At 45.4% G+C, this 14237-nt stretch overlaps 1 protein-coding gene across 1 annotated transcript; it reads right to left on the bottom strand.

The window, feature by feature from the left end:
* Positions 1 to 4552: 4552 nt before the first annotated feature.
* On the bottom strand, positions 4553 to 13014 carry LOC137298513 (uncharacterized). The gene is made up of 4 exons (XM_067830809.1): positions 12852 to 13014; positions 7329 to 11111; positions 6420 to 6672; positions 4553 to 4869 (listed from the first exon to the last, which is right to left on the bottom strand). The coding sequence occupies exons 1-4, from the start codon at positions 12894 to 12896 to the stop codon at positions 4583 to 4585; spliced, it is 4368 nt and encodes a 1455-aa protein (XP_067686910.1). The 5' UTR covers positions 12897 to 13014; the 3' UTR covers positions 4553 to 4582.
* Between the last annotated feature and the right edge of the window lie 1223 nt (positions 13015 to 14237).

The following is a 14237-nucleotide window of genomic DNA, read 5'->3' as shown; positions in this document are numbered from 1 at the left end:
GAATTAACAAGTTAACACCTAAGGGCGTCACTATGGAGAAATTAATATGGAATAACGGATTATCTGACATTTATTTGAGTAAGCTGCAAGAAGGAATAACGTCTATTACACAAATACTCTTCTCTAAACTTGATGATAACATTGAAGATTTTGTTCAAATAATGCTGCATTCATCATCTTGTATGAGAAAAGAACTAAAATGTAACACTGATAAAATCTCCCCGCTTAATATTGAATGACGGACTGCAAGACGAAACGCCCGCTAGGCACTGCGAAGATTTAGGGTAACTCTTATCAGTCTTGACCGGAAGACATTTTGTGAAAGTAGAAACAAATATAAGAATTCTTGTCGGAAATTCAAAGTCGATTTGCGTATGCTTAAACTTCTGGTAACTTCTATGAGCAACACGTCATCATTTTGGGAAGAAATAGGATCCCTGAAATATGGAGCCCATGCTAAAGACAACATATCCAAAACACAGTGGCTTAGTCATTTTAAGAAGGTTTTCTCAAATGAAACAATATTAGACACAGAAATTGATGACATGCAAAATGATTTTACTGAATGCTATACTGATGTTGATTAACCTGTTCTAGATTCACCTACTGTTGAAGGCGAAATGTTTGATGCAGCAGATCACCTAAAAAGGGGGAAAGCAGCAGGCCCAGATGATATAATTATTGAAATGCTGAAGTGTTCCAGATTTGCAGTTATGCCTTTGCTATGCAAATGCTTTATTTGAAATGGGGGTTTTCCCCAACAGCTGGTCAAGTTCCATAATAATTCCTCTGAATAAAAACGGTGACCGTAATGACCCAGATAACTACAGGGGTATTTCATTGATGAGCATACTAGAAAAAGTGTTTACATCAATAGTAGATAATAGAATTTCTAAATGGGTAAACATGCATGGTAAAAGTCCTGAATTCCAAGCAGGCTTTAGAAAGAATTATTCTACATCAGATCATATGTTTACTCTTTATGCACTTATCCAAAAGGCGTTGTCACGACGAAAGGATAAATTGTTTGCAGCATTTGTAGATTTCAAAAAAGCTTTTGATTCAGTTGACCGCCTTAAGTTTATTTGGTATTATAAAAGCAATATACTGTAATGTGAGATCATGAGTTCGTTGAAGGGGGAAGTGTGATAGGTCTCTTTGATTGCCCTTTGGGTTTAAGACAAGGCTGTATTTTGAGTCCTATCTTATTTTCACATTTCATTAATGAAATATATCTTGAAATAGCTTCAAATGGTAAACATGGCATCCAAATATTTCCAGATCTAATAGAAGTTCTGATGTGAGTGTTTGCAGACATTGTCATTTTAGATCACATACTGTGGCTGGTCTCCAAAGGCAACTATTATAAATGCAAACACAAATGAATGGAAATTATCTCTGTAAATCTAGATCAAATTAAAATTGTTATCTTTAGGAAAGGTGGTCTAATAGAGTTCAAAGAAAGATGGGTATTTAATGGTCAGTTGTCAATGTTGTGGATAATTATTCGTATTTAGGAATCTGGTTATCACATACTATGAACTTGAACAGTGAGTGTGAGTGAGTTTTGGTTTACGCTGCACTCAGCAATATTACAGCTATATGGCAGCGGTCTGTAAATAATCGAGTCTGGACCAGACAATGAAGTGATCAACAACATGAGCATCGATCTGCGCAATTGGGAACCGATGACATATGCCAACCAAGTCAGCGAGCCTGACCACCCGATCCCGTTAGTCGCCTCCTACGACAAGCACAGTCGCCTGTTATGGTAAGCATGGGTTGCTGAATTCCTATTCTACCCCGGGACCATCACGGGTCATGAACTTGAACAAATGCACCAAGGATTTATCATTGCGTGCAAAGAAAGCCATAGTGAGTGTAATGTCAATTGTTCATAAAGTTGGAACCAAGCCACCATAATATATTCTGTAAACTCTTTGATACCCAGATACAACCAATTTTATCATGCGGCTCAGAGGTATGGGGATTCCAGTGGTATGAATGTTTGGAGAAGGTTCATTTATTAGGATGTAAGAAACATTCTTAGTGTTGGGTCTTCAACACCAAATTGCATGGTATATGGTGAATGTGGTAGATACCCCTTATATATAAATTCCCCAAGTAGATGTTTAAAATACTGGTTCAAACTTCTTCATATACACGAACAGCGTATTCCCAAAATAGCACACAATAAAATTTATCCAATTAAGGGATAAATTCTCTTATCGACTTTGAGCTGCCAAATCTCTGAGCTGTATGATTAAGGGGAGATAACTCTTATAGCTCTAGGTAATCAGTAGAAACTCGCGTTAGGACGTTAACGTGAGTGAGTGAGTTTAGTTTTACGCCACACTCAGCAATATTACAGCTATATGGCGGCGGTCTGTAAAATAATTGAGTCGGGACCAGACAATCCAGTGATCAACAACATGAGCATCGATCTGCGCAATTGGGATCCGATGACATGTGTCAACCAAGTCAGCAAGCCTGACCACCCGATCCCGTTAGTCGCCTCTTACGACAAGCATAGTCGCCTGTTATGGCAAGCATGGGTTGCTGAAGGCCTATTCTACCCCGGGACCTTCACGGGTCAGGACGTGTCGATGTAATGGGCAAGGGCAGATAACACCAAGGTTCTTTCACTTAGCACATGGTACCAGCGAAAGAGTCAACGCCAGGTGCAGTGAAATATTTAAGCAAATATCTAAATACTATCTGATCATGCAAGGAAGAGGGGCGACACCGGGGCGAGCGCACTCAACGAGGAGCGTAAAAACTAGGAAGGCGGGCGCGAAAAGGCGTCGGACCGAGCCGTCAGACAAGAGCGACTGAAGGTCAAGCGACGAGTATCGCTACAACGGCGGATGCACAAGAAGGGCGTAAAGGTAAAGCGAAATCTAATGCTAAAAATGCAGACAGTATCGATAAATGGGATGAAAACGAATCCAGAGGGAAGTCGAATCCTTGTAATTCTAAGTGTAATTGTTCTCAAACGGCCACGGCGGTACCCCGCGTGGTAAGTTCGCCTTCCCTGTCTGAAGGTCAAGCAAGCAATATGCAGGCAGCACCTACGTCGGTTCCCCACAGGGTAAATTGGTCAAATGCTGTCTCAGCAGATGCCAGTGCGAGTCCAAATGAGATGAACGCAGATTTGTTTCACAATGACAGAGTTACCAGTTGAGTTTAATCAAATTGCCGATGTTTGTGCCACTCCCATCATTCCAAGCGCAGCTACCCAGTTTCACTCGGTTCACTGATCCCTCAAGGGGTTAGGGATAAAATTCACAATGGGGAGTTTGTTGAGTTTGGGATATTGCTGAAAATTGACATTCCAGATTGGGAGGATACATAGGTGGGGTTTGCTTTAAGTGCTTGTGGGTCAATTGGACTGGTTAAGAAAAGGCCTATTAACAAGATTGAAACAATTGAGCAATGGACTAATGCATTCTTGATATTTACAAGTATCTATCTGGAGTGTTTTCCAGAAAAACACCAGGAGCTGCTGAAATATATGAGCAGTGTCAGGTTAGCGTCACGTAGGGCCAGAGGATTAGGGTGACGAACCTATGATCTACAGTTTCGGGCAAGCCAAACAACTAAAGTAGTTGAGCTGCCTTCAAAGGGTAAGTCCCCAATTCACTTGGTAAAGTTATGTGAGTATATCCCAAATTACCTTGATGTTGAGAGCAAACTACAACTAGTGCAGGGCTTTACTTTTGGCTTTAGTTTGGAGTATACTGGTCCACGGGTGGCCTCAAGCTCTAAAAATCTTAAATCTAGGAAAGAGCATGTTGAGGTAGTGAGGGCAAAATTGATAAAGGAGGTAAGTAGCGGTAGAATGCTAGGCCCTTTGTCTGCAGCACCTCTGCCTAATTTGAAAATATCTCCCCTAGGGGTGGTGCCTAAAAAAGAGGCTGGGGAGTTTAGGCTAATACACCATCTTTCTTACCCAGAAGGGACTTCAGTAAATGATTTCACAAGTGACGAGTTAGCTTCAGTTACTTACACCAAGTTTGATGATGCAGTGTTAATGTTACAAGAGTTAGGTGAGGTGAGGTGAGGTGAAATATTGCCAATGTGACGTTAAATATTACCTCACTATTTTAGCAATATTATGAGGAACGGGTGTTGTGTTTACAAACCTTCTCGGGCAAACGGGAAAATATCGAAATACAAATAGGTTCCTGGCGAACTTAAGGGACGGAATTAAGTGGGTGAGGTTAGTTTTATGCCGCACTCAGCAATATTCCAGCTATGTGGCGGTTGTCTAAATTGAGTCTGGACCAGACAATCCAGTGATCATCAGCATCGATCTGTGCAATTAGGAACCGATGACATGTGTCAACCAAGTCAGCGACCCTGACCACCCAATCCCGTTAGGCGCCTCCTACGACAAGCATGGGCTGCTGAAGATCAATTCTAACCCGATTTTCACGGTTTTTTAACTCGCGTTGGGAATCGAACCCGGGTCTTTGGTCTGACGAGCGAATGGTTTAACCACTGGGCTGCCCCACCACCACTGCCAGGAATAATGACTCAACAGAACAGGTTCCTTTCCCGACCTTTATGGCCTACCCAATTACAATAGTCTGATGGTCCTTGTGTATGCATGTTCGATGCCGGTGTTGTCTCCCAGAACATCCCGTCGTTGTCTACTGACGCTGCAGGAACTACCGTCACATTTGGTGGCGCACATTGTAAAATTGCACTCGAATTTCACCAAATTGTCATCGCGCATGGCGAAGACCTTGAAGTATGGGCTAGTGGCTGTGAGACCATTTGTTGTAAATCCCTCGTTCTTCTTGAATATCAGCCCGTCCCCACATCCTGCGCGGATTACGGCATACCTGGCCTTTGTCTTCGTTCCTGTTTGACATAAACATAATTGACTGAGTTAGTTTCACGCCGCACTCAATATTTCAGCTGAATGGCAGCGGTCTGTAAATAATCGAGTGTGGACCAGACAATCCAATGATTAACAGCATGAGCATCCACCTATGCAATTGCAAATCGATGGCATGATCCCGTTAGTCGTCTTACAAGCATAGGTTACTCAAGGTTAACATCCTAATTCGGACCTTCACGGGTCGACATAAACACGAATCTGGTTGAATACATACCTAACTTCAATAACTGACTTTTTTTCGGGTAAGAAAAGCGCCAAATGCATTTACACAGTTTACTCAATTGCCACTCAAACGACGTCATTAACGTCAGAAATAAAAACCTCTACCGCAATAACACAGGCAGTAAACAGGGAATATTGAATTTAAAGGAATAAGGTAAAACATAGGTCAACGTCAGCTTAAAGACTTCTCACATAAATTAACACAAGGACAACATAAAGAACGCTCATTCTGTTAGCTGCCAATCAGAACATGGTCCGTGATAGCGCGTGGCCTATTCTTGATCACGAAGCATGCGGAAAAATAATTGCATGCTTTGCCAGTCACCTTGACTTGAATCACTGTACTTATCTTTTGTAGTTTGAACACTATTTATCTTACCTCGCACATAAGTTTTCTGATTGAAAATAATAGATAAGCGCTTTGCCAATGCACTCCACTTAAAAGCGAGGTACATTTCAATATACTCCGCTGCCAATGGCAACTTATTCGGTACCTCGTGGAAGTACCTTTTTTATCTCGAATAACATGATGCACGGAAAGTACCGATGTTTCCGAATGCAAAATCTGTTTTGTGTCGTCTGCAAAATTAACATTGAGGTGTTCGGTAAGATATGTAAGAAAGGTAAGGTAAATACGTTGTTCACTAGTCCCTCGGGGTCCATGGGTTGATGTACCCTGGATGTTTGTTTATCCTCCCATGCCTCCCTCGTGACCACTGAACTTACGTCACATAACGTCATGGCCACTTAGTGAAGTGACGCTTGCGTATTACTGATAATTACATTTTCTTGCCTGTTAAACACGTTCCGTTCCAGTGAGTGAATGAGCGAGTTTCAGGTTTACGCCGCTTTTAGCAATATTCCAGCAATGTCACGGCCGGGGACACCAGAAAATGGGCTTCACACATTGTACCCATGTGGGGAATCGAACCCGGGTCTCCGGCGTGACGTTCCGTTCCAGTCAAATAATGCCCATAAGCTCTATTTGTGTACTTCTGACATTAGTTTGTAAACGTGTCTACTAATACCATTACATGCACTCAAAGTCTTCAATGGAAGACATTTATGCGGATTTTATTAGAGTAAGCTAGTTCAGTTTTACGCCGTTTTTATCAACATTCCGACACTATCACGTCTGCAAGGGGCGCCACACATATTGCCCATGATGGAATAGAAATTGAGTCAGAGTCACGATCCCTTTTGACCAAAAAAATATTGCCTCAATGTTGGTGAAGATGTGGCCATGGGGATAATTAGCTTAATTCACTTCATTATTAATACTACCTACCGATGGCGTCACATCCGATCGTTCTGATGCCCAGTTCGCGTCCTTCACCTTTACTCTTGGCGCTCAACTTGACCTTCCTTCCCTGTGGCATGAAGGTGACCGGCGCGCCCAATACATCCACAACCTCCAGCTGAATGGTGGACACGCTGTCTGGGCCCTTGTTCTCCTGCATGGTCTTTGCGGCGATCAACCGGTCAGAAATACTTTGGATTCGAGTGTCGTCTGAACCTCGACTGCCATAAACACACGTCACCTTCGAACGGAAGAAACCAGATGAAACCAATCGTTGATTATCAATTGTATACCTGCTGAATAAACTGTACAAGATGAAAAAAAGTATAAATGAACAGTCTTGGAAGTGTCTTGGACTGGACAGAAAGCTAGTTGTTTCTGTTAGTTTAATGATTCAAATCATATTATGATCCGTACCACAGCAGATTGGACATGTTACATGGGAATTCAGGAAGAAACATGTCTAAATCAATAGCATTTGGGATATCACTGGGTTCCTTGAACAACAGTGAAATATGCCGAGTCTAAGTATGATCAGATTTCTTTGACCACATGATCCCGTTCATCACATTTACAAGCATAAGGTAAATGAATTCTACGATGCTTTTATCAATCTGTTAGCAAGGCGGGGGACATGTTTACGCATAGTTTGCATGGGGGAATAGAACTTAGGTCTTCAGCTTGATGAGCGAGCAAGGAACGCTGAAGCTCTAGGCTGCCCTAACCCTTTTAGATGCTCAAGACAAATTAACAAATTAAGAACAAAATGTTGGATTTCGTTTAGTAGACACGCTACCCAGTTTTGTTCGAGCCGAAAACAGATGCAATCTAATGCTTCCCTTTTCCGTCGTGACAGACGATATTCAGTCGTTTTCAGTAAAAAGTGTGTTTACGTACCTGGTACTCTCTGTTGCTTTTGTGGATCAAGTTACTGCCCTCGCCCCAACTTGCTTTCACAGTGATGACGTAGACTTGGGAATTTCCTTTCCTGTTGAAGACGCATTTTGACGAGGCATCACCACTGAAGTGGACAGGCAGGCGGTAGTTGACGCGATCGCCGTTGGCGTTGTGGAATTTGAACACATTTCCAGACTTGCAAACAGCTAGGAAGTCAGCGTCAACGTCACTTATGCCGGTGACCCAGGCTGCATCTGACGTCGACCGTCCGCACTGAGAGCTTACGTCCAAGATGAACTTGTCCGGATTTTCATTGCAGGGCTCAATGCTACCGGTGCCCAGATAACTGAAATCTACCAGTTTGAAAAAATGCACAGGAACGTTCAGTTTTGGTGTCTTAACGCCTGGTTGTATGCCGACATCATTTCTGAAAACACATTTCGACCGTTTGTCTGATGCCTTCTTCCAGATCTTCACGTCAACAGGTTTGTTATTGACGACGAATGTTTTGGTGGAGTCTTGACATTTCAAACCAACGACGACACTCGATCGTTGAGGAAGCAGCTGAATGGTGATGGAATCCTTCTTACTGCAGTCAATGTCAACGTTTTGAATGAGATTGGGGATTATTCGCAGCGGGTATGGTGGGAATATACTCGGTTTATCTGGTGTTTCTGAGAGAGGTTGTGCGATACAGTGGAAATCAAGGTGCCCGATGGAGCGTGTACCATATGCCAAAACGTCAAACCGAATTGTATAGAGGGGTCCTTGGATCCGGAAGAGACATCTATTTTCCGCTCCTGTGTAATACACATTCCGATATGCAGGAAGTGCATTTATGTCAGACCCACCCCTGCAGCTGGGTCTGAGTACAAGGAGTTTATGGAGGGGGTGGAGATTCTGGGAGAAATATATTGCAGATGCTCCATACAGACTACCAGAACAGGATATCCATGTTGCTGCTTTGTTCAGAGTAAAACCGGGTGGTGGCGGGGTGGCCTTCGGCATGGTTGGTTTGGGGGTAGTTGGTTCGGGGGTGGTGGCCTTGGGTGTGGTTGGTTTGGGAGTGGTGGCCTTGGGGGTGGTTGGTTTGGGAGTGGTTGGTTTGGGGGTGGTTGGTTTAGGAGGGGTGGCCTTGGGGGTGGTGGCCTTGGGGGTGGTGGCCTTAGGAGTGGTTGGTTTGGGAGTGGTGGCCTTGGGGGTGGTTGGTTTGGGAGTGGTGGCTTTGGGGGTGGTTGGTTTGGGGGTTGTGGCCTTGGGGGTGGTTGGTTTAGGAGTGGTGGCCTTGGGGGTGGTTGGTTTAGGAGTGGTGGCCTTGGGGGTGGTGGCCTTGGGAGTGGTTGGTTTGGGTGTGGTGGCCTTGGGGGTGGTTGGTTTGGGAGGGGTGGCCTTGGGGGTGGTGGCCTTGGGAGTGGTTGGTTTGGGCGTGGTTGGTTTGGGAGTGGTGGCCTTGGGGGTGGTTGGTTTAGGAGTGGTGGCCTTGGGGCTGGTTGGTTTGGGAGTGGTGGCCTTTGGTGTGGTTGGTTTGGGAGTGGTGGCCTTGGGGCTGGTTGGTTTAGGAGTGGTGGCCTTGGGGGTGGTAGGTTTGGGAGTGGTGGCCTTGGGGCTGGTTGGTTTGGGAGTGGTGGCCTTGGGGCTGGTTGGTTTGGGAGTGGTGGCCTTGGGTGTGGTTGGTTTGGGAGTGGTGGCCTTGGGTGTGGTTGGTTTGGGAGTGGTGGCCTTGGGGATGGTTGGTTTGGGAGTGGTGGCCTTGGGGGCGGTTGGCTTGGGAGTGGTAGGCTTGGGAGTGGTGGCCTTGGGGGTGGTTGGCTTGGGAGTGGTAGGCTTGGGAGTGGTGGCCTTGGGGGTGGTGGCCTTGGGGGTGGTAGGTTTGGGAGTAGTGGCCTTGAGGGTGGTTGGTTTGGGCGTGGTGGCCCTGGGGGTGGTTGGTTTGCGGGTGGTTGGTTTGCGAGTAGTGGCCTTGGGGGTGGTTGGTTTGGGGGTGGTGGCCTTGGGTGTGGTTGGTTTGGGAGTGGTGGCCTTGAGGGTGGTTGGTTTGGGGGTTGTCGCCTTGGGGGTGGTTGGTTTGGGAGTGGTGGCCTTGGTGGTGGTTGGTTTGGGAGTGGTGGCCTTGGGTGTGGTTGGCTTGGGAGAGGTGGCCTTGGGGGTGGTTGGTTTGGGAGTGGTTGGTTTGCGAGTGGTGACCTTGAGAGTGGTTGGTTTGGGAGTGGTGGCCTTTGGAGTGGTTGGTTTGGGGGTGGTTGGCTTGGGAGTGGTGGCCTTGAGGGTGGTTGGCTTGGGACTGGTTGGTTTGGGCGTGGTTGGTTTGGGGGTGGTTGGCTTGGGAGTGGTGGCCTTGGGAGTGGTTGGTTTGGGAGTGGTGGCCTTGGGGGTGGTTGGCTTGGGAGTGGTGGCCTTGGGGGTGGTTGGTTTGGGGGTTGTCGCCTTGGGGGTGGTTGGTTTGGGAGTGGTTGGTTTGCGAGTGGTGGCCTTGGGGGTGGTTGGTTTGGGCGTGGTGGCCTTTGGAGTGGTTGGTTTGGGGGTGGTTGGCTTGGGCGTTGTTGGTTTGGGGGTGGTTGGCTTGGGAGTAGTGACCTTGAGGGTGGTTGGTTTGGGTGTGGTGGCCTTGGGAGGGGTTGGTTTGGGTGTGGTTGGCTTGGGCGTAGTGGCCTTGGGGGTGGTTGGCTTGGGCGCGGTGGCCTTGGGAGTGGTTGGTTTAGGAGCGGTTGGCTTGGGAGTGGTGGCCTTGAGGGTGGTTGGTTTGGGTTTGGGAGAAGTGACCTTGGGGGTGGTTGGTTTGGGTTTGGGAGAAGTGACCTTGGGAGTGGTTGGTTTGGGTTTGGGAGAAGTGGCCTTGGGGGTTGTGGCTTTGGACGTAGTTGGTCTTGTAGTTTGTGTGGTTGATGGTTCCGTGGGAAAGTCTTCCGTTGTAGTAGGCCCTGGAGTAGTTTCTTCAGGCGTAGGCTCCGTTGTAAAACCTTCCGTCGTCCATTGCTGTGTCGTGAATTTCTGAGTTGTAAATTTCTCTGTAGTTGGAACAGGAGTTGTGGTTGTCGTTGGGGGAGGAGGTTTGCAAGGGACGATCACACCTGTACCTTCACAAGCCAACGTTGAAAAATCAAAGATGGACACTTCAATACCTTTAATAGTTTTGGCATCTCTTTTCCATTTGGTGGCGCCATTTCGGACAGACGGTATGTCGGATCGAAATACACAATTCGTGAATGGATCAGCGTCTAACACAGCACGTGATTTTACTGCAGTTGTTTCAACAGTATATGTGAACTTGACCTTGAAACACGATACCAACAATATTTTCTTCCTTTTTTGGGGTAGGAAAGTCAAATCCACGGAACTGTCATAGTTGCATTTAATACCAACGATTGAGGCCGGCATCGACCCAGATTTGTAATTCAAATTATACGGTGGAAATGGATTAGGATTGACCTTGGCTGTCACCATTTTTAACGGGCAGGAGACTGTCAACGTCCCGACAACGACAGACCCAAATGCAACAACTTGAATATCCAGTGTATAAGCTGTACCCTTCTTGAAAAGGCATCTTAAAGAGTGGTCCCCCTTGTAGTAAACATTGAAGATCTTCCCAACTGGTATGATGGGTTTATAGGCATCTGCGCCGCCATCACATTGGGGCTTCAGGATGAGCGAGCCCTGGAGTGGATGGAGCTGTTTGGCCACCATGAGTTTGGAAGGCAATACAGAATAACCGGAGCACGTTACTCGAGCTGCAGCTTCATTTAGGATTCTAGCTGATCGGAGATACAACAGGTGAGACTGTCGGACCTGGAAGGAAAGATGAGTTAAATGAGTTCGCTTTGGGCGAGCGAGTTTAGTTTTACGCCGCACTCAGCAATATTCAAGTTATATGGCGGCGGTCTGTAAATAATCTAGTCTGGATAAGATAACCCACTGATCAACATGAGCATCGATTTGCACAATTGGGAACCGGTGACATGTGTCAACCAAGCCAGTGAGTCTGACCACCCGACCCCGTTAGTCGCTTCTTACAAGCATGGGTTGCAAAATAATCTAAAAAGCCAGTGATCAACAACATGAGCATCGATCTGCGCAATTGGGAACCGATGACATGTGTCAACCAAGTCAGCGAGTCTGACCACCTTCCTTATCTGGTGACCGGAACGAGTTTCTTCCCTTCTCCCGATACTCTTTCTTCCGCAGATAAATTGGCAATACTAAATGGTTCAACCCCATACATTCTACTTATTTTGGGGGCTTTTAGTCATTTTTTGAGTAGCCTAGTAATTGTTGTGCTATGTTTTGTTAATTTTAGTATGTATTAATAAATAAATGTTATTTGGGATGGGGGAACGCGAGGAATTCTTACCATGGAGAACTACTGGAAAAATGAAACTGACACGCAGTATCGAAAAAAGGACAAGTTAACAGACTAGTGCAGATAGCTCTCGGAAAAGTTCATACTGTCCATAACAATAATTAGCTGAAACCCCGTTAATGGGAAAGGTTGCATAACTATCCCAATCGACTACTCACAGGTAACGAATGACATTGGATAAGTTATTTTTCGGAGTAATGTGAGTGAATATTGCAGTTTATGGCAGCGGTTTGTATATAACGGTCTTGACCAGACAAAACAGTGATCAACAGCATGAGCATCGATCAGCACATTTGGGAACCGATGACATGTTTCAACCATGTCGGGGAACCTGACCACCGCGATCCTCTTAAGACAAGCATAGTCGCCTTTTGTGGCAAGAATGGGTTGCCGAAGGCATATTCTACACGTCTTCGGAGTAATATTTCACTGTTTTGCTCGAGTGTTGTTTAACACTCTACAGTAGATGAGCAAGGATTTTACCAATATCCCGGAATAAGGAATTTACTGTAGGTAATGTACCCACGAGGGAATCGAACCTGTCCCCCTCGCTTGACGGACATTAATTACTGGTGCCCCAGCAATATATACGGCATTAAAACAGGTGAATGTCAGTTGACGATTGGCATGTTTATTCATGATGAGTTCAAAATTCTGAAAACTGAGTAGTGGTCCTCCAAAAATGATTCACCAAGTGTTTCACCGTCCTTCATCCGTCATGTTTCAGTTTGAACGCTGGACCTTTGTCCAGATGAAGCACAAAAACATCTTTCAAGAAAGGATACACTATGATGTACGCATTCTGTTGGAGTCAGTAAGGCTTTACTCCGCTTTAAGTGGTATTCCAGCAGTATCACGGCAGGGGACACCAGAAATAGCCTGGAAAGAGCCTGTACCTCCGTCATTTTGCGTAGTAAATTTGCTCCAAAGGAGTCGTTCTCCGGTGTAATATTCTAACACTGAAATAACGTCATTTTATTGCCTTTTGTAACTGTTCTAGCTTACTGAATGTATATTTAGGGTGAGGAATGCAACTGAGTTTGTAATTTTTGTTTTTGATGGGGGTGGGGGTACGGGTGGAACTCATTCAGTTTGGGGCTCAAACCTCCACACCAACTAACGGTTCATATGTAAATAATTAATTAAAAAAGGAATTAATTATTACTTACCTGCAGAAGCAGCGTCAGAAATCCGACAACGACGAAGTTGGACATGTCTGACCAGCATACAACTTGTCCATACAAACCCACAAGTTGCGACCCACGACTTCCTCAATGCACCTGCCTTGCACGTGCGGCTGCGTTTTTGCGATTTGTAGCATTCGAGAACCGACTGAGAAATTCCCCGTGTTTCCACGTGTTTTAACCGATTCGAGGACAATGTTCGGTGTACCTGAAATGACCTAAATTGTTCACGAATGAGGCATCTTTGCAGAAACTGTTTTCCTTGTGTTCGGCTTTACAGTCTATCTTGCTTTTTGATAGAACCTTGAATTTGAGTGCATTTATTTATTTGCGACGGACACACGACCGATATTATTATTGATGATAATCACCATTGCGTCGGTTATGTTAATGTTAATAACATTATTATGATTATTAACTTGATAGCCTAAGGATAAAATCATGGAATTTGTGACATTGAAGTCTTCTGTTCCCATTGACAGTAATATGGTTAACAAGTTAGGGGTGAGTAGGGTAGCCTAGTTTAGGCTTATCCATGTGGTTAATCGATTCCGGGTCGTCGGCTTGAGGAGATCGCTTTATCCACTTGCATCCCATACCCCAACGGGGCACGATTACAGGAGGTCTCGGGGTAGAACAGGCCTTCAGCAACCCATGCTTGCCATAAAAGGCGACTAGGCTTGTCGTAACTGGGATCGGGTGGTCAGGCTCGCTGACTTGGTTGACACATGTCATCGGTTCCTAATTGTGCAGATCGATGCTCATGTTGTTGATCACTGGCTTGTTAGAATATTTTGCAACCCATGCTTGTAAGAAGCGACTAACGGGATCGGGTGGTCAGACTCACTGGCTTGGTTGACACATGTCATCGGTTCCCAATTGTGTAGATCGATGCTCATGTTGTTGTTCACTGGATTGTCTGGTCCAGACTTGATTATTTACAGACCGCCGCCATATAGCTTGAATATTGCTGAGTGCGGCGTAAAACTAAACTCACTCACGATTACAGGTGAATAGTGTCTGTTATTAGGTGGTCCCAATCGTCTTCTGTGATAAGTGTATGCTATAAATGTAGAGTGTAGAGTATACAGCTTGCAGAGTGAGAGAGTGATCATGAGTTTAGTTTTACGCCGTACTCAGCGATAGTCCAGCTATATGGCGACAGTATGTAAATAATCGACAATACAAAACAATAATGGACAAGCCAATCCAGTGATCAACAGCTTGAACATCCATATGTGCGCAACTGGGAACCTATGACATGTGTCAACCAAATCCCACCCGATCCCACCCGATCCCGTTAGTCGCCTCTTACAGGCATAGTCGCTTATATGACCTTCACGGTGTCGACTGATAGAAAAGGAGATGACT

Source organism: Haliotis asinina, chromosome 1, assembly GCF_037392515.1.
Source record: "Haliotis asinina isolate JCU_RB_2024 chromosome 1, JCU_Hal_asi_v2, whole genome shotgun sequence".
NCBI classification, from domain to species: Eukaryota; Metazoa; Mollusca; class Gastropoda; order Lepetellida; family Haliotidae; genus Haliotis; species Haliotis asinina.
This window is presented reverse-complemented; position numbering and strand designations above follow the sequence as displayed.